The sequence below is a fragment of the Oncorhynchus masou genome, chromosome 13, assembly GCF_036934945.1.
Source record: "Oncorhynchus masou masou isolate Uvic2021 chromosome 13, UVic_Omas_1.1, whole genome shotgun sequence".
NCBI lineage: Eukaryota > Metazoa > Chordata > Actinopteri > Salmoniformes > Salmonidae > Oncorhynchus > Oncorhynchus masou.
Window position 1 is genome coordinate 90,544,862 of NC_088224.1, and position 27,967 is coordinate 90,572,828.

The 27,967-nt window shown below is 48.8% G+C and overlaps 1 protein-coding gene across 1 annotated transcript in view; it reads left to right on the forward strand.

Annotated features, from left to right (window-relative positions):
- The window catches only part of cux1b (cut-like homeobox 1b), a 176,638-nt gene that overhangs the window by 14,075 nt on the left and 134,596 nt on the right, over positions 1-27,967 (forward strand). The window contains exon 2 of the mRNA XM_064985583.1: positions 25,329-25,439. Within this exon, the coding sequence (XP_064841655.1) occupies positions 25,329-25,439 (111 nt within the window). The remainder of the gene's footprint in view (positions 1-25,328; positions 25,440-27,967) is intronic.

Consider the following 27,967-nt stretch of genomic DNA (forward strand, 5'->3'; position numbering starts at 1 on the left):
TGATTAGCTGATATCAGGGCCTAAACTGAACTTTTTAGTATACCAGCTACTGTGGCAGGTAGATCCACAAAATAATAAATACCAGCCACTCAGTTTTAAACAGCCAATATATATATTTTGCCTTAATGACACACACACACAAAAAAGAATGGCATGCTTAGTAATATCTAAAACAAGAAATGTATTACTAATAAGAAGTAATGTGGTATAATGCTCAATTAAATGCTATATTCTGTGACTTTGTCTTCAGAGAACTACATTTGCACACACTGTACGTAGTAGGCCTTTTCTATTGTGTTATTGACTACGCTTGTTTATACCCATGTCTAACTCTTGTTGTTTTTGTCACACTGCTTTACTTTATTTACATTTACATTTAAGTCATTTGGCAGACGCTCTTATCCAGAGCGACTTACAAATTGGTGAATTCACCTTCTGACATCCAGTGGAACAGCCACTTTACAATAGTGCATCTAAATCATTTAAGGGGGGGTGAGAAGGATTACTTTATCCTATCCTAGGTATTCCTTAAAGAGGTGGGGTTTCAGGTGTCTCCGGAAGGTGGTGATTGACTCCGCTGTCCTGGCGTCGTGAGGGAGTTTGTTCCACCATTGGGGGGCCAGAGCAGCGAACAGTTTTGACTGGGCTGAGCGGGAACTGTACTTCCTCAGTGGTAGGGAGGCGAGCAGGCCAGAGGTGGATGAACGCAGTGCCCTTGTTTGGGTGTAGGGCCTGATCAGAGCCTGGAGGTACTGCGGTGCCGTTCCCCTCACAGCTCCGTAGGCAAGCACCATGGTCTTGTAGCGGATGCGAGCTTCAACTGGAAGCCAGTGGAGAGAGCGGAGGAGCGGGGTGACGTGAGAGAACTTGGGAAGGTTGAACACCAGACGGGCTGCGGCGTTCTGGATGAGTTGTAGGGGTTTAATGGCACAGGCAGGGAGCCCAGCCAACAGCGAGTTGCAGTAATCCAGACGGGAGATGACAAGTGCCTGTATTAGGACCTGCGCCGCTTCCTGTGTGAGGCAGGGTCGTACTCTGCGGATGTTGTAGAGCATGAACCTACAGGAACGGGCCACCGCCTTGATGTTAGTTGAGAACGACAGGGTGTTGTCCAGGATCACGCCAAGGTTCTTAGCGCTCTGGGAGGAGGACACAATGGAGTTGTCAACCGTGATGGCGAGATCATGGAACGGGCAGTCCTTCCCCGGGAGGAAGAGCAGCTCCGTCTTGCCGAGGTTCAGCTTGAGGTGGTGATCCGTCATCCACACTGATATGTCTGCCAGACATGCAGAGATGCGATTCGCCACCTGGTCATCAGAAGGGGGAAAGGAGAAGATTAATTGTGTGTCGTCTGCATAGCAATGATAGGAGAGACCATGTGAGGTTATGACAGAGCCAAGTGACTTGGTGTATAGCGAGAATAGGAGAGGGCCTAGAACAGAGCCCTGGGGGACACCAGTGGTGAGAGCGCGTGGCGAGGAGACAGATTCTCGCCACGCCACCTGGTAGGAGCGACCTGTCAGGTAGGACGCAATCCAAGCGTGGGCCGCGCCGGAGATGCCCAACTCGGAGAGGGTGGAGAGGAGGATCTGATGGTTCACAGTATCGAAGGCAGCCGATAGGTCTAGAAGGATGAGAGCAGAGGAGAGAGAGTTAGCTTTAGCAGTGCGGAGCACCTCCGTGATACAGAGAAAAGCAGTCTCAGTTGAATGACTAGTCTTGAAACCTGACTGATTTGGATCAAGAAGGTCATTCTGAGAGAGATAGCGGGAGAGCTGGCCAAGGATGGCACGTTCAAGAGTTTTGGAGAGAAAAGAAAGAAGGGATACTGGTCTGTAGTTGTTAACATCGGAGGGATCGAGTGTAGGTTTTTCTTTATCTTGGCCAGGTTGCAGTTGTAAATGAGAACTTGTTCTCAACTGGCTTACCCGTTTAAATAAAGCTGAAATATATATATATATATATATATATTATATATATATATATTATATAAGGTAAAAAAAAAAATGAAATGGTGAAATGTTCAGCTGCCCCTTTAATGTTACCTTGGTAACAGGGCGACTGACTAGTAAAGAATCTGACTAGCAGACAGCAAAGTTCTCTTTTTGCAAGTAGTGGAAGCAAACTCACATTGGAAAACAACCTCATTTGTGAATAAAACAATGTAAATAGCCAAGAAACACGAGGACAAAGTCTCACTTTTTAGTAGTCTTTCGAGTAAATTAGACCAACTTTTATGCCTGTGCAAATTGCTTCTAAAAATAAATCTTTCAGCACTTCACTCCGCGCTCACAGCCCCCTAGACAGGCAGTGTTGCTGCGTGAGGTGGGATAGCTTTGAAGTTAGAGTTGAGATTTCTTTGTGCGTTACCAGATATGAAACAAAACAGCAGAAAAAACAGCTACTGCATCATTTATCTGGCTATAAATCTCAACTTGCACTTGTGCCCATACTTGACTTGGGTCTTATTTTTTTATGAAATGTTCGCACTGTAGAGCCGAGTGTGACCACCCGCCGACATGGCTGGTAAATGAGACATTCTTAACCGTCAATGCCAATAATCTACCCGCGTTTGGCAGGTTGCTGGTGTTAACATGTTAGCCAGCGTCTAAAATTAAATACCTATCCAGGCATTGTAAGATCTGCCGTGTGTCATCACTGTAGTCGGGGCAGGAACATCGCGTTGCATTCTGTGTGTAATTGTAAGGTTAGTCCCACTGAGAAGGGTGAGACAGTCACGTGGTCCCTTTATGAGAACACCCATATCCCATTGTCTGTAAAATAAACTTTTGTCTATTTGATCTTTGTGTGACTTGACTCCACCTCCACGGTGTAGCCTGTGTTTAGCTTGTTATTCTCTCGTCTGAGGTGGGCTTGTGTTTTGCTCTAATCCATCCCAACGATGAACGTTATAATTGGGGATAGAGCATTAATAGACTGTCAGAACTACAGAGGGTCCAGATTTACACTTTAGGGTCAACTTGATCCCAGTGTGCCCTGCTCCTCATCTCTGGATGAGGGGTAGCCGAGTGGTTAGAGCGTTGGACTAGTAACCGGACGGTTGCAAGTTAAAATCCCCGAGCTGACAAGGTACAAATCTGTCGTTCTGCCCCTGAACAGGCAGTTAACCCACTGTTCCCAGGCCGTCATTGAAAATAAGAATTTGTTCTTAACTGACTTGCCTGGTTAAATAAATAATCCCTATAGCGCCCTCTCCCTGCTCCCCATCTAGAGATGACTAATCCCCATAGTGCCCTCTCCCTGCTCCCCATCTAGAGATGACTAATCCCCATAGTGCCCTCTCCCTGCTCCCCATCTAGAGATGACTAATCCCCGTAGCTCCCTCTCCCTGCTCCCCATCTAGAGATGACTAATCCCCATAGTGCCCTCTCTCTGCTCCCCATCTAGAGATGACTAATCCCCATAGTGCCCTCTCCCTGCTCCCCATCTAGAGATGACTAATCCCCATAGTGCCCTCTCCCTGCTCCCCATCTAGAGATGACTAATCCCCATAGTGCCCTCTCCCTGCTCCCCATCTAGAGATGACTAATCCCCATAGTGCCCTCTCCCTGCTCCCCATCTAGAGATGACTAATCCCCATAGTGCCCTCTCCCTGCTCCCCATCTAGAGATGACTAATCCCCATAGTGCCCTCTCCCTGCTCCCCATCTAGAGATGACTAATCCCCATAGTGCCCTCTCCCTGCTCCCCATCTAGAGATGACTAATCCCCATAGTGCCCTCTCCCTGCTCCCCATCTAGAGATGACTAATCCCCATAGTGCCCTCTCCCTGCTCCCCATCTGGAGATGACTAATCCCCATAGCGCCCTCTCCCTGCTCCCCATCTAGAGATGACTAATCCCCATAGCGCCCTCTCCCTGCTCCCCATCTAGAGATGACTAATCCCCATAGCGCCCTCTCCCTGCTCCTCATCTAGAGATGACTAATCCCCATAGCGCCCTCTCCCTGCTCCCCATCTGGAGATGACTAATCCCCATAGCGCCCTCTCCCTGCTCCCCATCTGGAGATGACTAATCCCCATAGCGCCCTCTCCCTGCTCCCCATCTGGAGATGACTAATCCCCATAGCGCCCTCTCCCTGCTCCCCATCTAGAGATGACTAATCCCCATAGTGCCCTCTCCCTGCTCCCCATCTAGAGATGACTAATCCCCGTAGCTCCTCCTCCTCATCTGGAGATGACTAATCCCCATAGTGCCCTCTCCCTGCTCCCCATCTAGAGATGACTAATCCCCATAGTGCCCTCTCCCTGCTCCTCATCTGGAGATGACTAATCCCCATAGTGCCCTCTCCCCGCTCCCCATCTGGAGATGACTAATCCCCATAGTGCCCTCTCCCTGCTCCCCATCTAGAGATGACTAATCCCCATAGTGCCCTCTCCCTGCTCCCCATCTAGAGATGACTAATCCCCATAGTGCCCTCTCCCTGCTCCCCATCTAGAGATGACTAATCCCCATAGTGCCCTCTCCCTGCTCCCCATCTGGAGATGACTAATCCCCATAGTGCCCTCTCCCTGCTCCCCATCTAGAGATGACTAATCCCCATAGTGCCCTCTCCCTGCTCCCCATCTAGAGATGACTAATCCCCATAGTGCCCTCTCCCTGCTCCCCATCTAGAGATGACTAATCCCCATAGTGCCCTCTCCCTGCTCCCCATCTAGAGATGACTAATCCCCATAGTGCCCTCTCCCTGCTCCCCATCTAGAGATGACTAATCCCCATAGCGCCCTCTCCCTGCTCCCCATCTAGAGATGACTAATCCCCATAGCGCCCTCTCCCTGCTCCCCATCTAGAGATGACTAATCCCCATAGTGCCCTCTCCCTGCTCCCCATCTAGAGATGACTAATCCCCGTAGCTCCTCCTCATCTAGAGATGACTAATCCCCATAGTGCCCTCTCCCTGCTCCTCATCTAGACATGACTAATCCCCATAGCGCCCTCTCCCTGCTCCCCATCTAGAGATGACTAATCCCCATAGCGCCCTCTCCCTGCTCCCCATCTAGAGATGACTAATCCCCATAGCGCCCTCTCCCTGCTCCCCATCTGGAGATGACTAATCCCCATAGCCCTCTCCCTGCTCCCCATCTGGAGATGACTAATCCCCATAGTGCCCTCTCCCTGCTCCTCATCTGGAGATGACTAATCCCCATAGTGCCCTCTCCCTGCTCCTCATCTGGAGATGACTAATCCCCGTAGCTCCTCCTCCTCATCTGGAGATGACTAATCCCTATAGTGCCCTCTCCCTGCTCCCCATCTAGAGATGACTAATCCCCATAGTGCCCTCTCCCTGCTCCCCATCTAGAGATGACTAATCCCCATAGTGCCCTCTCCCTGCTCCCCATCTAGAGATGACTAATCCCCATTGCGCCCTCTCCCTGCTCCCCATCTAGAGATGACTAATCCCCATAGCGCCCTCTCCCTGCTCCCCATCTGGAGATGACTAATCCCCGTAGCTGCTCCTCCTCATCTGGAGATGACTAATCCCCATAGTGCCCTCTCCCTGCTCCTCATCTGGAGATGACTAATCCCCGTAGCTCCTCCTCCTCATCTGGAGATGACTAATCCCCATAGTGCCCTCTCCCTGCTCCCCATCTAGAGATGACTAATCCCCATAGTGCCCTCTCCCTGCTCCCCATCTAGAGATGACTAATCCCCGTAGCTGCTCCTCCTCATCTGGAGATGACTAATCCCCATAGTGCCCTCTCCCTGCTCCTCATCTGGAGATGACTAATCCCCGTAGCTCCTCCTCCTCATCTGGAGATGACTAATCCCCATAGTGCCCTCTCCCTGCTCCCCATCTAGAGATGACTAATCCCCATAGTGCCCTCTCCCTGCTCCCCATCTAGAGATGACTAATCCCCGTAGCTCCTCCTCCTCATCTGGAGATGACTAATCCCCATAGTGCCCTCTCCCTGCTCCTCATCTGGAGATGACTAATCCCCGTAGCTCCTCCTCCTCATCTGGAGATGACTAATCCCCATAGTGCCCTCTCCCTGCTCCCCATCTAGAGATGACTAATCCCCATAGTGCCCTCTCCCTGCTCCCCATCTAGAGATGACTAATCCCCGTAGCTCCTCCTCCTCATCTGGAGATGACTAATCCCCATAGTGCCCTCTCCCTGCTCCCCATCTAGAGATGACTAATCCCCATAGTGCCCTCTCCCTGCTCCCCATCTAGAGATGACTAATCCCCGTAGCTCCTCCTCCTCATCTAGAGATGACTAATCCCCATAGCGCCCTCTCCCTGCTCCCCATCTAGAGATGACTAATCCCCGTAGCTCCTCCTCCTCATCTAGAGATGACTAATCCCAATAGCGCCCTCTCCCTGCTCCCCATCTAGAGATGACTAATCCCCGTAGCTCCTCCTCCTCATCTGGAGATGACTAATCCCCATAGTGCCCTCTCCCTGCTCCTCATCTAGAGATGACTAATCCCCGTAGCTCCTCCTCCTCATCTGGAGATGACTAATCCCCATAGCGCCCTCTCCCTGCTCCTCATCTAGAGATGACTAATCCCCATAGCTCCTCCTCCTCATCTGGAGATGACTAATCCCCATAGCGCCCTCTCCCTGCTCCCCATCTAGAGATGACTAATCCCCGTAGCTCCTCCTCCTCATCTGGAGATGACTAATCCCCATAGCGCCCTCTCCCTGCTCCCCATCTAGAGATGACTAATCCCCGTAGCTCCTCCTCCTCATCTGGAGATGACTAATCCCCATAGCGCCCTCTCCCTGCTCCCCATCTAGAGATGACTAATCCCCGTAGCTCCTCCTCCTCATCTGGAGATGACGAATCCCCATAGCGCCCTCTCCCTGCTCCTCATCTAGAGATGACTAATCCCCGTAGCTCCTCCTCCTCATCTGGAGATGACTAATCCCCATAGCGCCCTCTCCCTGCTCCTCATCTAGAGATGACTAATCCCCGTAGCTCCTCCTCCTCATCTGGAGATGACTAATCCCCATAGCGCCCTCTCCCTGCTCCTCATCTGGAGATGACTAATCCCCATAGCGCCCTCTCCCTGCTCCTCATCTGGAGATGACTAATCCGCATAGTGCCCTCTCCCTGCTCCTCATCTGGAGATGACTAATCCCCATAGCGCCCTCTCCCTGCTCCTCATCTGGAGATGACTAATCCCCATAGTGCCCTCTCCCTGCTCCTCATCTAGAGATGACTAATCCCCATAGCGCCCTCTTCCTGCCCCTCATCTAGAGATGACTAATCCCCATAGCGCCCTCTCCCTGCCCCTCATCTGGAGATGACTAATCCCCATAGCGCCCTCTCCCTGCCCCTCATCTAGAGATGACTAATCCCCATAGCGCCCTCCCCCTGCACCCAGTTTCCATTTTTTTAGCCCCATATCTCTGTTCTTGTCCCTAATCTCCTCTGTGACACAGAATGGCTTTTCGGCAGGATGGAGGAATTAATTCAGAGATGAGAGGCTCAATAGTTCTTTATATCTCTCTGTGCTCTCTTTCTCTGTTCTCTCTCTGTTTTCCTGGTAGAGAGAGGAAGCGTCTGTGTTTTGTAATGTGGTCTTTATCTTCGCTGAAGCATCCCACTACCCTCTGATCCCATCTCAATATCCTAGCCGTTCCGCTTGGTAAAAGCAGGGATGAAAAATCTGGCCCTTGGGAGGATGAATTACCCCTGTCTGTTTCCCTCTACGCCCCTCTCCAGCCTCTCCTCACCCCCTATGACCCACAACAGTTTGTTACACTTCCGCCATACTAAAACCATCCTACTCACTTCCTGCTATTGGCCCATATCATATTGTCCTGTGAGCCAGTCTCGGCTAAGAGGATTCATATTTTCAATGTATCTGTACCAACAAACTAATAGCACAGAAATGGTTTAGACAGGTTTCAGACATTAAACTCATTGCTGGTCTCAAACATGAGCACAGTGAAATGAAGTATTTTACCTCCCCAACCACTTAATTCTCAATGTCTTGCAAGGAAGTCCAGGCAGAGGCCAACCCAACGAACCCTCACTGTCAGTAGGCAGGTTTCCATTGACCCAGGCTGATTCAATGTGTAATGGACATGGCAGAAATGAGACATTTCGTAAAAGATCGTCAAAGTTTGTATCCATTCAATAACTTTCTTTATTGCTACGAATGATAGAAAGTGTCTTTCGAATAAATTATGATTGCCGAATAATTTTTTAGGTACGTGTGGGACATGTAATGCTCCGCTCTACATTTGGATTCTAAATGCCTACTGCTTGAAATAATATATTTTTTCCGACTATAAAAAAAAGTGTCTTTGCAGGACAGGGATTGTCCTGACTTTCAAGATCTACAGGAGTGTACATTTCACCAAGGCCCGGACCTTGGCAATATGTTTATTTATTTATTCAACCTTTATTTAACTAGGCAAGTCAGTGAAGAACAAATTCTGATTTTCAATGGTGTTCTTGGAACAGTGGGTTAACTGCCTTGTTCAGGGGCAGAACAACAGATTTGTACCCTGTCAGCTCGGGGATTTGATCTAGCAACCACTCTAACCACGAGGCTACCTGCCTCCTCTAACCACGAGGCTACCTGCCTCCTCTAACCACTAGGCTACCTGCCTCCTCTAACCACTAGGCTACCTGCCTCCTCTAACCACTAGGCTACCTGCCTCCTCTAACCACTAGGCTACCTGCCTCCTCTAACCACTAGGCTACCTGCCTCCTCTAACCACTAGGCTACCTGCCTCCTCTAACCACTAGGCTACCCGCCTCCTCTAACCACTAGGCTACCCGCCTCCTCTAACCACTAGGCTACCCGCCTCCTCTAACCACTAGGCTACCCGCCTCCTCTAACCACTAGGCTACCCGCCTCCTCTAACCACTAGGCTACCCGCCTCCTCTAACCACTAGGCTACCCGCCTCCTCTAACCACTAGGCTACCCGCCTCCTCTAACCACTAGGCTACCCGCCTCCTCTAACCACTAGGCTACCCGCCTCCTCTAACCACTAGGCTACCCGCCTCCTCTAACCACTAGGCTACCTGCCTCCTCTAACCACTAGGCTACCTGCCTCCTCTAACCACTAGGCTACCTGCCTCCTCTAACCACTAGGCTACCTGCCTCCTCTAACCACTAGGCTACCTGCCTCCTCTAACCACTAGGCTACCTGCCCCCTCTAACCACTAGGCTACCTGCCCCCTCTAACCACTAGGCGACCTGCCTCCTCTAACCACTAGGCGACCTGCCTCCTCTAACCACTAGGCTACCCGCCTCCTCTAGCCACTAGGCTACCCGCCTCCTCTAACCACTAGGCTACCTGCCCCCTCTAACCACTAGGCTACCCGCCGCCCCAATATGTTGGCACATCAGAATTTTCAGTCAGTTACTATATTCTTTCCATGCTGGTTTTCCTGAAACATTAAACAGGGAGGTGGGAGGGCATACGGGCTGCCTGAAACATTAAACACGGAGGTGGGAGGACATACGGGCTGCCTGAAACATTAAACAGGGAGGTGGGAGGACATACGGGCTGCCTGAAACATTAAACAGGGAGGTGGGAGGACATACGGGCTGCCTGAAACATTAAACAGGGAGGTGGGAGGGCATACGGGCTGCCTGAAACATTAAACAGGGAGGTGGGAGGACATACGGGCTGCCTGAAACATTAAACAGGGAGGTGGGAGGGCATACGGGCTGCCTGAAACATTAAACAGGGAGGTGGGAGGGCATACGGGCTGCCTGAAACATTAAACAGGGAGGTGGGAGGGCATACGGGCTGCCTGAAACATTAAACAGGGAGGTGGGAGGGCATACGGGCTGCCTGAAACATTAAACAGGGAGGTGGGAGGGCATACGGGCTGCCTGAAACATTAAACAGGGAGGTGGGAGGGCATACGGGCTGCCTGAAACATTAAACAGGGAGGTGGGAGGGCATACGGGCTGCCTGAAACATTAAACAGGGAGGTGGGAGGGCATACGGGCTGCCTGAAACATTAAACAGGGAGGTGGGAGGGCATACGGGCTGCCTGAAACATTAAACAGGGAGAAACATTAAACAGGGGTGGGAGGGCATACGGGCTGCCTGAAACATTAAACAGGGAGGTGGGAGGGCATACGGGCTGCCTGAAACATTAAACAGGGAGGTGGGAGGGCATACGGGCTGCCTGAAACATTAAACAGGGAGGTGGGAGGGCATACGGGCTGCCTGAAACATTAAACAGGGAGGTGGGAGGGCATACGGGCTGCCTGAAACATTAAACAGGGAGGTGGGAGGGCATACGGGCTGCCTGAAACATTAAACAGGGAGGTGGGAGGGCATACGGGCTGCCTGAAACATTAAACAGGGAGGTGGGAGGGCATACGGGCTGCCTGAAACATTAAACAGGGAGGTGGGAGGGCATACGGGCTGCCTGAAACATTAAACAGGGAGGTGGGAGGGCATACGGGCTGCCTGAAACATTAAACAGGGAGGTGGGAGGACATACGGGCTGCCTGAAACATTAAACAGGGAGGTGGGAGGGCATACGGGCTGCCTGAAACATTAAACAGGTAGGTGGGAGGGCATACGGGCTGCCTGAAACATTAAACAGGGAGGTGGGAGGGCATACGGGCTGCCTGAAACATTAAACAGGGAGGTGGGAGGGCATACGGGCTGTCGCTAATTTTGTAATTTGTCTAAATGTGTAATGGAAACACTTCAACCACTTCATTTTTATTCAACACTAGTTTTTGTTCTGTTTTTTGACGTGATGTCATCACATCAGTGGTTTTTATTGACACCCAGTATAGGTGAATGGAAACGCACCGTAACAGGCAAACTATGCAAACTTTCTAAATGTCGGCAACAAAAATGACTGGACAAGTTAACGGATACATGGCTAACGTCACCCTCTGTGTCAATTACCCCTTGCAAAGGGTTCTTTACTGAACTACAGTCTCTTCTAGAAATGTTCAATATGCACAGAAAAGCTTATTTCTCTCAAATGTTATGCACAAATGTGTTTACATCCCTTTTAGTGAGCATTTCTCCTTTACCAAGATAATCCATCCACCTGACAGGTGTGGCATATCAAGATGCTGATTAAACAGCATGATCATTACACAGGTGCAACTTGTGCTGTGGACAATAAAAGGCCACTCTATAATGTGCTGTTTTGTCAGACAACACAATGCCACAGATGTCTCAAGTTTTCAGGGAGCATGCAATTTGCATGCTGGCTGCAGGAATGTCCACCATAGCTTTTGCCAGATAATTTTATATTCAATTTGTCTACCTCCAACATTGTTTTAGAGAATTGGGCAGTACTTCCAACCGGCCTCACAACCACAGACCACGTGTAACCGCGCCAGCCCTGGACCTCCACATCAGGCTTCACAACCACAGACCACGTGTAACCACGCCAACCCAGGACCTCCACATCAGGCTTCACTACCACAGACCACGTGTAACCACGCCAGCCCAGGACCTCCACATCAGGCTTCACTACCACAGACCACGTGTAACCACGCCAGCCCAGGACCTCCACATCAGGCTTCACTACCACAGACCACGTGTAACCACGCCAACCCAGGACCTCCACATCAGGCTTCACAACCACAGACCACGTGTAACCAGGCCAGCCCAGGACCTCCACACCTGGCTTCTTCACCTGCGGGATCGTCTGAGACCAGCCACCCGGACAGCTGGACAGCTGTTGGAACTGGGGGTTTACACCACCAAAGAATTTCTGCATAAACTGTCAGAAACCATCTCGGTGAAACTCCTCTGGGTGCTCATCGTCTTCACCAGGGTCTTGACCTGACTGCAGTTTGTCGTCGTAACCAACTTCAGTGGGTCGATGCTCACCGTCGATGTCCACTGACACGCTGGACGAATCCCGGTTTCAACTGTACCGGGCAGATGGCAGTCCGCTTGTGTCGTGTGGGCGAGCTGTTTGCTGATGTTAACGTTGTGAACAGAGTGCCCCATGGTGGGGTTATGGTATGGGGCAGACATAAGCTACGGACAATGAACACAAATGCATTTTATTGATGTCAATTTGAATACACAGAAATACTGTGACGAGATCCTGAGGCCCATTGTTGTGCCATTTATCCGCCACCATCACCTCATGTTTCAGCATGATAATACACAGCCCCATGTCGCAAGGATCGGTACACAAAATGTCTGTTCTGCCATGGCCTGCATTCTCACCAGACATCTCACACGTTGAGCATGTTTGGGATGCTCTGGATCGACGTGTACGACCGCGTGTTCCAGTTCCCTGCCATAACCCAGCAACTTCACACAGCGATTGAAGAAGAGTGGAACTATATCCCACAGGATACAATCAACAGCCTGATCAACTCTATGTGAAGGAGATGTGTTGTGCTGCAGGAGGTAAATGGTGGTCACACCAGATACTGACTGGTTTTCTGATCCACGCCCCTACTTCTTTAAGGTATCTGTGACCAACCGATGCATATCTGTATTCCCAGTCATGTGGAATTCATTGATTAGGGCATAATGCACCTCATTTGACTGATTTTTCCTTTGGTCCTGTGTTTTACTTCACACAGCCTGAAATCTGATGTCTGGGTTCAGTCCTGTGTTTTTCTCGTCGGGTTGTGTGAGGTGAGCTCTGACGGCTGCTGCTTTGTTGTCAGATTTGGATCTCTGTTTTATAAACAGACCCAACAAACCACAGCTTCTCTATATCACAGAGGAACTACAGCCTCCTAGACAGGCTGGCCAGCACAGCACTGTCACTCTCTACAGTGGGGCAAAAAAAGTATTTCGTCAGCCACCAATTCTGCAAGTTCTCCCACTTAAAAAGATGAGAGGCCTGTAATTTTCATCATAGGTACACTTCAACTATGACAGACAAAATGAGGGAAAAAATTCCAGGAAATCACATTGTAGGATTTTTAATGAATTTATTTGCAAATTATGATGGAAAATAAGTATTTGGTCAATAACAAAAGTTTATGGGTAGGCCTAGAGCTCTTGTTGGAGCCAGCAGCTGTCTCCCGCACGGTGACCACATTTATCTGACTTTTTGATTAATGTTATCCTCAGTTACATGCATAGAAGTTGGATAGGCTGAAGGAGAGAACGCGTAAATTATTTGTGACCGACGACTCCGTTCGGTCTCATGTAGCAACATTTTTTATATTTTTTATTTTTTTACATTGGATAAAAGTAGAGATTCAAGGCTAGATAATGGTAAAACATACACTACAGTTGAGAAGCAATGAGAAATTAATTCTGCTTTGAACGTTGATAAACTTGTAACCCCATTTTTGAGAAAATGGCCCGTTGAATGATTTGGTACACCTACTGGTGAGTTCTTATTTATCTACACCCATTCAGAATCCTTAACACCAGCGTAAGTCTTAGCCCCGCCCATCTCTTTAAGGATTGACATGAGGCCATGTGCTAAACAGAGGGAGTACGGTTACAATAGCCATACTAAACAACCACACATTTCAAGACTGAAGACTGGTTTATACTATGTCTGTAGATAGTTATCGCAGTGACATCATGAACATTCTATTATCGTCCGACGTCGAACTTGTCTTTTTGAAAAGGTATAAACACAAAAACGACAGGCTGCATGACGTCAGCAGCCTGGTGGTCCAAAATAGCATAACTGGTGTGTTTTTATTTTATTTTTTATAACACCAATAAACCCATACATTTAAAAAATGTATTTAGTAAATGTCAATCTAGCTAGCCAGGCAACTAAAAGCAACTTTCTAAGTTTTAGTTCATTTCTAGGTTGTTAGCTAGCTAGCTAATGTTAAGTTAGCTGGTTAGCCATTTCAAATAATGACCATATCATAGAGCGACAAAGTCTTAACTTTAGCTAAACAAGATAATTATTTCATGTTACAGAAAATGGCTGCTGGAGAATTTTCAAACTTGGACTCGTCGGCTTAATGTCCTCATTTGACTTTGGTGCAGGTCTTGTTGTTGTTCACATTATCTCTGGTAAACACACTATATCAAATAAAATCAAAGTTTATTTGTGACATGCACAGGATACAGAAGTTGTAAATGGTACAGTGAAATGTTTAGTTGCATAGTGGAGTCTTTTTGTTTAGACTTAGCTAGCTAAACAATGGAACATAATCCCGAATCATAACGTTACCACCCTGCATGAATCTGAAGGTAGATAACACAAACCAACTAGGTTCAATGTTAGCTATCTAGGAAACATTAGGCTATAACTAGCAATGCAAATGACTCTGAGATACAAATAATATTACTACACAGATCATACACTTAACGTTAGCTAGCGAGCTAACCGTACATTTTAACTTACAATGAAAACTACTTTCTTACAAAATTTAAAATGTTTCATATCTAAAAATGTAGCTAGCTAGACTCTTACCTGGATACATGGATGGACGCTTCTCCCTCTCTGTCATGGTTGCCCTTAGTTGCAAGATGTAATCCGAAGACAGGTTCTCTTGACTTCCCTCCGCATATTTTTAATCGAAAGCCCGAATCTCCTTAGCGATAATACTCTGCTCCCACCGGACATTCCACTGATTTCAAAACACTCCGTCTTCCAGATAGTGGAGAGCATTAGCAGCACTTTTGCAGTTCTTTATGATATATATATATATATAAAAAAAAAAAAATCTGCACAAGAAAGAATGACTTACACCTATTATTATTTGACCCTGCTGGTCACCTATGAACATTTGAACATCTTGGCCACCCCTCATAGCCAGTCTGGTTCCTCTCTTGGTTTCTTCCTAGGTTCTGGCCTTTCTAGGGACATTTACCGAGCCACTGTGCTTCTACGCCTACATTGCTTGCTGTTTGGGGTTTTTAGGCTGGGTTTCTGTACAACACTTTGAGATATCAGCTGATGTAAGAAGGGCTATATAAATACATTTGAATTGATTTGACCTAGTGAGCAGCTCATGTTATAGACAGAAACACGCTACATGCCAGACCAATCTGAACTCATCTCTCGGCATGTCCAGCCCATCCATTATCTCAGCCAATCATGGTTAGCTGGTAGGTTTCTTTGTCTTTTTCCATGGCTAAACCAACTAGGCTCGCAATTTTAATATAATTTTATTTATATTTCGAGATGGTATACAAGTTTGTTATTAATGCACCTAAAAGTTCACATGTTCCAGAAGGCATTTCTGACGCACATTTTGATAAGAAATGCATGTTTTACATACCTCTCCTGGGAAGTAGTGACTCGCGACGTACACCTCGTTTCCCTAGAACAGAAACGAGTCACATTTTTGCGATAAGACAGAAAGCAATTTATGTGTAAAACCATTTTAGTGAACCCGGTGATTTGTAACTTTTGAATCGGTTTTCTTACCTTCATTTAGATCGGTTTGGGCTCCCATGGACCGATGCATCTTAAATGTTAGAACAGGTTACCAATGCGTTACCAGTGAATCGCTACATCCCTAGCATATAACCTTCCATTACAAACACAACGCGACCTGAGTAGGTGAATCGCTACATCCCTAGCATATAACCTTCCATTACAAACACAACGCGACCTGAGTAGGTGAATCGCTACATCCCTAGCATATAACCTTCCATTACAAACACAACGCGACCTGAGTAGGTGAATCGCTACATCCCTAGCATATAACCTTCCATTACAAACACAACGCGACCTGAGTAGGTGAATCGCTACATCCCTAGCATATAACCTTCCATTACAAACACAACGCGACCTGAGTAGGTGAATCGCTACATCCCTAGCATATAACCTTCCATTACAAACACAACGCGACCTGAGTAGGTGAATCGCTACATCCCTAGCATATAACCTTCCATTACAAACACAACGCGACCTGAGTAGGTGAATCGCTACATCCCTAGCATATAACCTTCCATTACAAACACAACGCGACCTGAGTAGGTGAATCGCTACATCCCTAGCATATAACCTTCCATTACAAACACAACGTGACCTGAGTAGGTGAATCGCTACATCCCTAGCATATAACCTTCCATTACAAACACAACGCGACCTGAGTAGGTGAATCGCTACATCCCTAGCATATAACCTTCCATTACAAACACAACGCGACCTGAGTAGGTGAATCGCTACATCCCTAGCATATAACCTTCCATTACAAACACAACGCGACCTGAGTAGGTGAATCGCTACATCCCTAGCATATAACCTTCCATTACAAACACAACGCGACCTGAGTAGGTGAATCGCTACATCCCTAGCATATAACCTTCCGTTACAAACACAACGCGACCTGAGTAGGTGAATCGCTACATCCCTAGCATATAACCTTCCGTTACAAACACAACGAGTATTGCTCTCTTGCTTGGGGTCACAGCGTCTCAGGTGTATTTGAAAATGTTTTGCTCCACAACCACCCTTCTAAAAGGCCATCCATTCTAACACAGTACACAAACCAGTTCTGTATTCTAATTTTAATCTGTAATACGCTTGGGCTGCACCGTGAGTTGAATACACCCCCCGTGTCTGTGGTGGTGTGGGGGGGGGTTGCCAGTGGATAATCAGATTCCATTTTAATGGTCACTTGAAATAATAAGCAGCTTGTCTTCTCCGCCTTGCTTGAATCCATATTTATACAGTCTTGAATGATTAATGCATGTGAACACAATGTGTTTGCGCTTGAGGAGGAGGGCAGGCAGTAGCCTATAGGCTGGACAGGGAAGTGGTGGTCCAAAAGGAGATTCCTTGTAGAACTGGTACTTTGCATAACAATGAGACCTTGGGGAAACATTTTTCAAAAAGGCCCTCCCACATCTGAGCTATCTTTGTTGCAGGTGCATGGTAACATTTGAAATAAGATGAGAGAAAAAAAGAGGAAAATCACACACTGCTCTGGCTGGTATCACTGCTCTGGCTGGTATCACTGCTCTGGCTTGGTATCACTGCTCTGGCTGGTATCACTGCTCTGGCTGGTATCACTGCTCTGGCTGGTATCACTGCTCTGGCTGGTATCACTGCTCTGGCTTGGTATCACTGCTCTGGCTGGTATCACTGCTCTGGCTGGTATCACTGCTCTGGCTTGGTATCACTGGTATCACTGCTCTGGCTGGTATCACTGCTCTGGCTGGTATCACTGCTCTGGCTGGTATCACTGGTATCACTGCTCTGGCTGGTATCACTGGTATCACTGCTCTGGCTGGTATCACCAGCAGTGATACCAGCCAGAGCAGTGATACCAGCCAGAGCAGTGATACTGTCAATAACCAGTGTGTGGGTATCCTCTTTCCTCACCTTGGGAAAAGAAAGCAGACATTTTGAAATGATCTGTGGATTCTGTGCAGGAGTCTTCCTGCTCTCCAACATGGCAGCATCACACCCTCCTTTTCCCTCTTTCAACCTCTGTCCATCTGTCCCTCCTTCTCCCGCTTGTCTAGGCTTTATCCGTCCCTGCCGTTGAGCTATAGCCTATGTCTGGTAGTGTTTGGCTGTGGTGTGGCTGCCGTCTCTCTGGGGAACATTGGTAATCTGTTCCAGCAGCGTTTGTGGCCGACCCAAATGAACCTAGACAAGCCCTACTACTCTGAGACTGAGCCAGACGAGCCTGGCCAAGCTGTGTAGTCAGACACATTTCTATGTGACTGACTGGCTCAAATTGGCCTTATGTAGCAACATTTTTTATTTTTTATTTTTACATTAGATAAAAGTAGAGACTCAGAGCTACAACATGGTATATCACACACTACAGTTGAGGAACAATGGGAAAGTCATTCTGCTTTGAAAGTTGATCAACTTGTAACCTCCACTTTTGAGAAAAGGTCCTTTGAATGTTTTGGTACCTAGTGGAGAGCTCTTCTTTGTGTACACCCATTCAGCATCGTTCACACCCTCTTAAACCAGCCCCGCCCATCTCTTTAAGGATTCACATGTGAGGTCATGTCGTTAACAGTGAGTAGTGTAGTAAAGACTAAGTGATAGTAATAAAGTGATAGTAATTTACCCAGACACACTTGTCTAAATTGATGGGTCATGTGAAGGAAATGCTATAACCACCAGCCACATCAATTGATGGTACCAAATTGTCATACTTGAGTAAAAGTATGAATCATTTCAAATTCCTTATAATTAACCAGACTGCAGAAGTCTTTTTTTTTGACGGATATCCAGGGACACAATCCAGCACATCATTTACAAATGAAGCGTTTGTCTCTGTCCTCCAGATCAGAGGCAGTAGGGATGACCAGGGATGTTCTCTGTTTAGTGAGTCCTCCAGATCAGAGGCAGTAGGGATGACCAGGGATGTTCTCTGTTTAGTGAGTCCTCCAGATCAGAGGCAGTAGGGATGACCAGGGATGTTCTCTGTTTAGTGAGTCCTCCAGATCAGAGGCAGTAGGGATGACCAGGGATGTTCTCTGTTTAGTGAGACAGTCAGATCAGAGGCAGTAGGGATGACCAGGGATGTTCTCTGTTTAGTGAGACAGTCAGATCAGAGGCAGTAGGGATGACCAGGGATGTTCTCTGTTTAGTGAGACAGTTAGATCAGAGGCAGTAGGGATGACCAGGGATGTTCTCTGTTTAGTGAGTCCTCCAGATCAGAGGCAGTAGGGATGACCAGGGATGTTCTCTGTTTAGTGAGTCCTCCAGATCAGAGGCAGTAGGGATGACCAGGATGTTCTCTTGATAAGTGTGTAAATTGGACTATACTGTCAAAATGTAACAAGTACTTTTGGGTGTCAGGGAAAATGTATGGAATATAAAGTACATTATTTTATTTCATATTGTAGTAAAAGAAGCCAAAAATATAAGTAGTGAAGTACAGATACCAACCCCCCCCCAAAAAAATTATTTGTCTACTTTTTTAAAGTTCTTTACAACACTGACCACTTACACCACTGAAATGCCTTCACACCAGTATATTAGCATACTTTATATACTGTTACACACACGTAGTATTCCATACATAAGTTAAGGCAATGCAACCCTAGTCGCCACCCGAGTCGGCAATAAGTCGGCACCCAAAGTGTAACGGCACCCAGTCGGCATGTATGGAATATAAAGTCATTATTTTATTTCATATTGTAGTCGTCGGCACCCGTAGTCGTCGGCACCCAAAAAAAAGTCGCCGGCACTTTTTTAAAGTTCTTTACAACACCCGGCACCCGAGTCGCCGGCACCCGAGTCGCCGGCACCCGAGTCGCCGGCACCCGAGTCGCCGGCACCCGAGTCGCCGCCCGAGTCGCCACCCGTGGGAGGTGCACATGTACAGTACATAAACGGATGCAGGCGCCATGTATTTATGTGGCGATCGCTTGATACGATCACATGATATTGTTGTGGTATGTCGCAAAATCCATGTTACGACCACACATACCAAAATTCATTTTATATATCAATATTTTGCTCAGTCTTGCTGAGTGGATGGTCTCTACAGAAGGTGTAATCGGTACAGCCAAATGGTTACTTGCATGGTAGTAATATCAGAAATAAATAGTGCCAATATAAATAAAATAAATACAGTATGTACAAGAACAATATCAATAACGATATCAGTGATAGATGAGGTAGTTAAATGCATCCAGTCACAGGTAAAGTGGCTGAGCAGTAGGATTCAAATGATTCTAGCAGAAACGTAGGAGAGAGTCATTTTGAATAGAGGCACTACAGATAGGGCTGATGACTGGTCCGTCCGAACCGCCCATGAACAAGGGAATCTACATTCGGAGAGCCTATTTCTGTCCCGCCCTTGACTTTGATGAAGCTCAAAGCCTCTTCGTCGCAAAAACTCCCTGAGCTTCTCAAAAATATTAGTTTGTCAAGCTGTGTCCAGTTCAGGTGGTGCTTGTACAGGCAGACCATCTATGGGAGGAAGGATGTCGGCGTTTGGCAGCAGCTGAAACCTTGTCCCGACAGTCTGAACGCTCCTTGGCGACAACACCAGGCTCCAGAGCATGGACTGAGCTCTGTCTGGCTTTACACCCACTGGGAACTGGACTGAGCTCTGTCTGGCTTTACACCCACTGGGATCTGGACTGAGCTCTGTCTGGCTTTACACCCACTGGGATCTGGACTGAGCTCTGTCTGGCTTTACACCCACTGGGAACTGGACTGAGCTCTGTCTGGCTTTACACCCACTGGGATCTGGACTGAGCTCTGTCTGGCTTTACACCCACTGGGATCTGGACTGAGCTCTGTCTGGCTTTACACCCACTGGGATCTGGACTGAGCTCTGTCTGGCTTTACACCCACTGGGATCTGGACTGAGCTCTGTCTGGCTTTACACCCACTGGGATCTGGACTGAGCTCTGTCTGGCTTTACACCCACTGGGATCTGGACTGAGCTCTGTCTGGCTTTACACCCACTGGGATCTGGACTGAGCTCTGTCTGGCTTTACACCCACTGGGATCTGGACTGAGCTCTGTCTGGCTTTACACCCACTGGGAACTGGACTGAGCTCTGTCTGGCTTTACACCCACTGGGAACTGGACTGAGCTCTGTCTGGCTTTACACCCACTGGGATCTGGACTGAGCTCTGTCTGGCTTTACACCCACTGGGAACTGGACTGAGCTCTGTCTGGCTTTACACCCACTGGGAACTGGACTGAGCTCTGTCTGGCTTTACACCCACTGGGATCTGGACTGAGCTCTGTCTGGCTTTACACCCACTGGGAACTGGACTGAGCTCTGTCTGGCTTTACATCCACTGGGAACTGGACTGAGCTCTGTCTGGCTTTACACCCACTGGGAACTGGACTGAGCTCTGTCTGGCTTTACACCCACTGGGAACTGGACTGAGCTCTGTCTGGCTTTACACCCACTGGGAACTGGACTGAGCTCTGTCTGGCTTTACACCCACTGGGATCTGGACTGAGCTCTGTCTGGCTTTACACCCACTGGGAACTGGACTGAGCTCTGTCTGGCTTTACACCCACTGGGAACTGGACTGAGCTCTGTCTGGCTTTACACCCACTGGGAACTGGACTGAGCTCTGTCTGGCTTTACACCCACTGGGATCTGGACTGAGCTCTGTCTGGCTTTACACCCACTGGGAACTGGACTGAGCTCTGTCTGGCTTTACACCCACTGGGAACTGGACTGAGCTCTGTCTGGCTTTACACCCACTGGGAACTGGACTGAGCTCTGTCTGGCTTTACACCCACTGGGATCTGGACTGGGAAGAGATGGATCTGGGATAGAATAGGATGGATGGGTGGTTGGGATTAATCATTTAGCTTGATGGAAAAATCTATGCTGGTATTCCCATTGCAGGAGTTTAGACTGAAATTTGGTGTGTGTCTAGGGATGTTGTAGATTGGCCTCTATGGGCCCCTATGGTAATATATATAGAAGAAATTACTTAATATTTAAGTAATTAGTTGTGTGTTTAGTTAGCATAATGACCAGCAGCATAATCACTCTCCTGGGTGAGAAGGAGGAGAGGGGGCAGGAGAAGGCAGCGGCGAGGGAGGAGAAGATGGAGAGGGGAGGAGAAGACTGAGAGGGGGGGGAGGAGAAGACTGAGAGGGGGAGGAGAAGACTGAGAGGGGAGGGGAGAGGACTGAGAGGGGGAGGAGAAGACTGAGAGGGGGAGGAGAAGACTGAGAGGGGGAGGAGAAGACTGAGAGGGGGAGGAGAAGACTGAGGGGGGGGGGGAGAAGACTGAGAGGGGGAGGAGAAGACTGAGAGGGGGGGAGGAGAAGGCAGCGGCGAGGGAGAAGAAGATGGAGAGGGGGAGGAGAAGACAGAGGGGGGAGGAGAAGGCAGCGGCGAGGGAGAAGAAGACAGAGGGGGAGGAGAAGGCAGCGGCGAGGGGAGAAGAAGATGGAGAGGGGAGGAGAAGACTGAGGGGGGAGGAGAAGACTGAGAGGGGGGGAGGAGAAGACAGAGAAGACTGGGGGGGAGGAGAAGACAGAGGGGGGGGGAGAAGACAGAGGGGGAGGAGAAGACTGAGAGGGGGAGGAGAAGACAGAGGGGGAGGAGAAGACTGAGAGGGGGGAGGGGGAGAGGACTGAGAGGGGGAGGAGAGGACTGAGAGGGGGGAGGAGAGGACTGAGAGGGGGGAGGAGAGGACTGAGAGGGGGAGGAGAGGACTGAGAGGGGGGAGGAGAAGACTGAGAGGGGGGAGGAGAAGAGGGCAGGATAAGGAGGAGAGTGGAGGAGAAGATACACTGCTCAAAAAAATAAAGGGAACACTTAAACAACACAATGTAACTCCAAGTCAATCACACTTCTGTGAAATCAAACTGTCCACTCAGGAAGAAACACTGATTGACAATAAATTTCACATGCTGTTATGCAAATGGAATAGACAACAGGTGGAAATTATAGGCATTTAGCAAGACACCCCCAATAAAGGAGTGGTTCTGCAGGTGGGGACCACAGACCACTTCTCAGTTCCTATGCTTCCTGGCTGATGTTTTGGTCACTTTTGAATGCTGGCGGTGCTTTCACTCTAGTGGTAGCATGAGACGGAGTCTACAACCCACACAAGTGGCTCAGGTAGTGCAGCTCATCCAGGATGGCACATCAATGCGAGATGTGGCAAGAAGGTTTGCTGTGTCTGTCAGCGTAGTGTCCAGAGCATGGAGGCGCTACCAGGAGACAGGCCAGTACATCAGGAGATGTGGAGGAGGCCGTAGGAGGGCAACAACCCAGCAGCAGGACCGCTACCTCTGCCTTTGTGCAAGGAGGAGCAGGAGGAGCACTGCCAGAGCCCTGCAAAATGACCTACAGCAGGCTATAAATGTGCATGTGTCTGTTTCTGACCGTTTGAGCAGACTCCATGAGGGTGGTATGAGGGCCCAACGTCCACAGGTGGGGGTTGTGCTTACAGCCCAACACCGTGCAGGACGTTTGGCATTTGCCAGAGAACACCAAGATTGGCAAATTCGCCACTGGCGCCCTGTGCTCTTCACAGATGAAAGCAGGTTCACACTGAGCACATGTGACAGTCTGGAGACGCTGTGGAGAACGTTCTGCTGCCTGCAACATCCTCCAGCATGACCGGTTTGGCGGTGAGTCAGTTATGGTGTGGGGTGGCATTTCTTTGGGGGGGGGGTGCACAGCCCTCCATGTGCTCGCCAGAGGTAGCCTGACTGCCATTAGGTACCAAGATGAGATCCTCAGACTCCTTGTGAGATCATATGCTGGTGTGGTTGGTTGGCCCTGGGTGCCTCCTAATGCAAGACCATGCTAGACCTCATGTGGCTGGAGTGTGTCAGCAGTTCCTGCAAGAGGAAGGCATTGATGCTATGGACTGGCCCGCCCGTTCCCCAGACCTGCTGCCTGCAACATCCTCCAGCATGACCGGTTTGGCGGTGAGTCAGTTATGGTGTGGGGTGGCATTTCTTTGGGGGGGGGGGTGCACAGCCCTCCATGTGCTCGCCAGAGGTAGCCTGACTGCCATTAGGTACCAAGATGAGATCCTCAGACTCCTTGTGAGATCATATGCTGGTGTGGTTGGTTGGCCCTGGGTGCCTCCTAATGCAAGACCATGCTAGACCTCATGTGGCTGGAGTGTGTCAGCAGTTCCTGCAAGAGGAAGGCATTGATGCTATGGACTGGCCCGCCCGTTCCCCAGACCTGAATCCAATTGAGCACATCTGGGACATCATGTCTCGCTCCATCCACCAACACCACGTTGCACCACAGACTGTCCAGGAGTTGGCGGATGCTTTAGTCCAGGTCTGGGAGGAGATCCCTCAGGAGACCATCCGCCACCTCATCAGGAGCATGCCCAGGCATTGTAGGGAGGTCATACAGGCACGTGGAGGCCACACACACTACTGAGCCTCATTTTGACTTGTTTTAAGGACATTACATCAAAGTTGGATCAGCCTGTAGTGTGGTTTTCCACTTTAATTTTGAGTGTGACTCCAAATCCAGACCTCCATGGGTTGATAAATTTGATTTCCATTGATAATTTGTGTGTGATTTTGTTGTCAGCACATTCAACTATGTAAAGAAAAAGTATTTAATAAGAATATTTCATCCATTCAGATCTAGGATGTGTTATTTTAGTGTTCCCTTTATTTCTTTGAGCAGTGTACTACAGACCTGTCTGTCTTTATGTGTGTGCATTTGTCTCACAGTTAGAATTGTAGCCAAGTGCTCAGTAGCTATGTTTTTTTGTGCTCAGTAGCTATGTTTTTTTGGTGCTCAGGAGCTAGGTTTTCCATTAAAATGGCGTATAAAGAAAAGGACCATTTTCCCAGCAGTGGTGTTTCCACCAGACTGACTTGTGATTTCAAATCAGGGATGACGTATTGCTCACTGTACCTTTTCTGCTTCAGTTTTCATCTACCGAATAGTTTAGCGGGCAGCTATCTGAACTTGTAGTAAGTAGAGGGCCTCTCCTCTCAAGACCCCTGGGGGAGAGGGCCCCTCTCAAGACCCCTGGGGGAGAGGGCCCCTCTCAAGACCCCTGGGGGAGAGGGCCCCTCTCAAGACCCCTGGGGGAGAGGGCCCCTCTCAAGACCCCTGGGGGAGAGGGCCCCTCTCAAGACCCCTGGGGGAGAGGGCTCCTCTCAAGACCCCTGGGGGAGAGGGCCCCTCTCAAGACCCCTGGGGGAGAGGGCCCCTCTCAAGACCGCTGGGGGAGAGGGCTGGGGGTTTGGAAAAGGCTACTCTAAAATTGCTGCATGGACTAGTGGCATTTAATGTCATAAAGTTGTGTCCCCATGTCAATGATGCTGTGCCAGGAGTTCATCCGATCCGAGGGGATGGGTGGGGGGGCTCTTGATCCGTGGGGATGGGTGGGGGGGGCTCTTGATCCGAGGAGATGGGTGGGGGGGGGGGGGTTCTTGATCCGAGGGGATGGGGGGGCGAGGGGATGGGGGGGGCTCTTTATCCAAGGGGATGGGTGGTCTGCTCTTCAGCTGAGGGGATGGGTGGGGGGGCTCTTCATGGGTGGAGGGAGGCTCTTTATCCAAGGGGATGGGTGGTCTGCTCTTCAGCTGAGGGGATGGGTGGGGGGGGCTCTTCATGGGTGGGGGGAGGCTCTTTATCCAAGGGGATGGGTGGTCTGCTCTTCAGCTGAGGGGATGGGTGGGGGGGCTCTTCATGGGTGGGGGAGGCTCTTTATCCAAGGGGATGGGTGGTCTGCTCTTCAGCTGAGGGGATGGGTGGGGGGGCTCTTCATGGGTGGGGGAGGCTCTTTATCCAAGGGGATGGGTGGTCTGCTCTTCAGCTGAGGGGATGGGTGGGGGGGCTCTTCATGGGTGGGGGGAGGCTCTTCAGCTGAGGGGATGGGTGGTCTGCTCTTCAGCTGAGGGGATGGGTGGGGGGGGGCTCTTCATGGGTGGGGGGAGGCTCTTTATCCAAGGGGATGGGTGGTCTGCTCTTCAGTATTATTCTACTTCCCAATCTTAAATCAAGCCCTTCTCCTACGTCTCTAACAAAATGTGTGTGTGTGTTTCAGAGAGAACTAGACGCCACCGCCACACAGCTAGCCAACAGACAGGATGAGAGCGAACAGTCCAGGAAGAAACTCATCGACCAGAGCCGCGACTTCAAGAAGAACACGCCGGAGGTGACACACATTTTAAATGCTTTATTTGAATCCACAAATCACATTACAGTCTAGAAGGATTCAACCATTTTGATAGGTCACCGTGAATATAGAAAGCAGCATGTTCTCATACAGCTAGGCTGACCACTGACACAGAGCACCATGTTCTCATACAGCTAGGCTGATCACTGACACAGAGCACCATGTTCTCATACAGCTAGGCTGATCACTGACACAGAGCACCATGTTCTCATACAGCTAGGCTGATCACTGACACAGAGCACCATGTTCTCATACAGCTAGGCTTACCACTGACCACTGACACAGAGCACCATGTTCTCATACAGCTAGGCTGATCACTGACACAGAGCAGCATGTTCTCATACAGCTAGGCTGATCACTGACACAGAGCACCATGTTCTCATACAGCTAGGCTGATCACTGACACAGAGCACCATGTTCTCATACAGCTAGGCTGATCACTGACACAGAGCACCATGTTCTCATACAGCTAGGCTGATCACTGACACAGAGCACCATGTTCTCATACAGCTAGGCTGATCACTGACCACTGACACAGAGCACCATGTTCTCATACAGCTAGGCTGATCACTGACATAGAGCACCATGTTCTCATACAGCTAGGCTGATCACTGACCACTGACACAGAGCACCATGTTCTCATACAGCTAGGCTGATCACTGACACAGAGCACCATGTTCTCATACAGCTAGGCTGATCACTGACCACTGACACAGAGCACCATGTTCTCATACAGCTAGGCTGATCACTGACACAGAGCACCATGTTCTCATACAGCTAGGCTGATCACTGATCACTGACACAGAGCACCATGTTCTCATACAGCTAGGCTGATCACTGACCACTGACACAGAGCACCATGTTCTCATACAGCTAGGCTGATCACTGACCACTGACACAGAGCACCATGTTCTCATACAGCTAGGCTGATCACTGACCACTGACACAGAGCACCATGTTCTCATACAGCTAGGCTGATCACTGACACAGAGCACCATGTTCTCATACAGCTAGGCTGATCACTGACCACTGACACAGAGCACCATGTTCTCATACAGCTAGGCTGATCACTGACACAGAGCACCATGTTCTCATACAGCTAGGCTGATCACTGACCACTGACACAGAGCACCATGTTCTCATACAGCTAGGCTGATCACTGACACAGAGCACCATGTTCTCATACAGCTAGGCTGATCACTGACACAGAGCACCATGTTCTCATACAGCTAGGCTGATCACTGCCACAGAGCACCATGTTCTCATACAGCTAGGCTGATCACTGACACAGAGCACCATGTTCTCATACAGCTAGGCTGATCACTGACCACTGACACAGAGCACCATGTTGAGTACACCTACGTTCCCTGCACCGAGGCCTCAAGTGTTTACTTTAAAAAATAATATCTCTTTATTATCTCCCTGTTGGAACCCCGTACTAACAGAACTCATACTTTATTGATTAATACTCATGCATTATAGCTTATTTTAGAATCAAATTTCTCTTAGCACAATTCGTTCAACTTATGTAGATGCCGAGTCATTTAATTTCTATACGGATGGAAGGTTTAGAATGCTCATCACCCATCCAAACTCCTTCTGTTTTTTTCTTTGTTTAACTTCACATCAAGCACTTTCTCATTAAAATCCAAAATTATAATTTACAAAATGTAATTCTTGTTGCGAAATAATATATTTATGTTTTATATTTTTCAAAGTAGCCACCCTTTGCCTTGATGACAGCTTTGCATGCTCTTGGCATTCTCTCAACCAGCTTCATGAGGAATGCTTTTCCAATAGTCTTGAAGGATTTCCCACATATGCTGAGCACTTGTTGGCTGCTTGTCATTCACTCTATAGTCCAACTTATCTGAAAACATCTGAATTGGTTTGAGGTCAGGTGATTGTGGAGGCCAGGTCATCTGATGCAGCACTCCAACTATCTCCTTCTTGGTCAAATAGCCCTTACACAGCCTGGAGGTGTGTGTTGGGTCATTTTCCTGTTGAAAAACAAATCATAGTCCCACCACGTGCAAACCAGATGGGATGGCGTATAGCTGCAGAATGTGGTGGTAGCCATGCTGGCTAAGTGTGCTTTTGAATTCTAAATATATCAGACACTTGTCGATCAAATGCGCAGGGAGGCAGGCAAGTTCCCATTCAGTTATTAAAACACAGTTTGGCAGACAAGCTGCTGAAGGACCACTCGGCTACTATTCCCCATCGTTTATCATCGTTACCGACAAGATAAAAAAGTAAGGGGGGGGTTTATCTAATGCTCCCTCGTTTTAGATTTTAGCTCATCTCACTGGCTGACATTTATTAGTTATTGATCTTGTTGTTGATGTGCATAGGCAACTGGGGGAGGAAGAGAGCCGACCTTTTCATGGTTGTTTGATCGATAGGACTGCAAAGTTCCCAAATGTAAAGACAACTCCCGTGGTGTTTTACATATTAGCAGAAATCCATTCAGGGGTATTTTTTCAGGGGTAAAACACAGTCCAGTT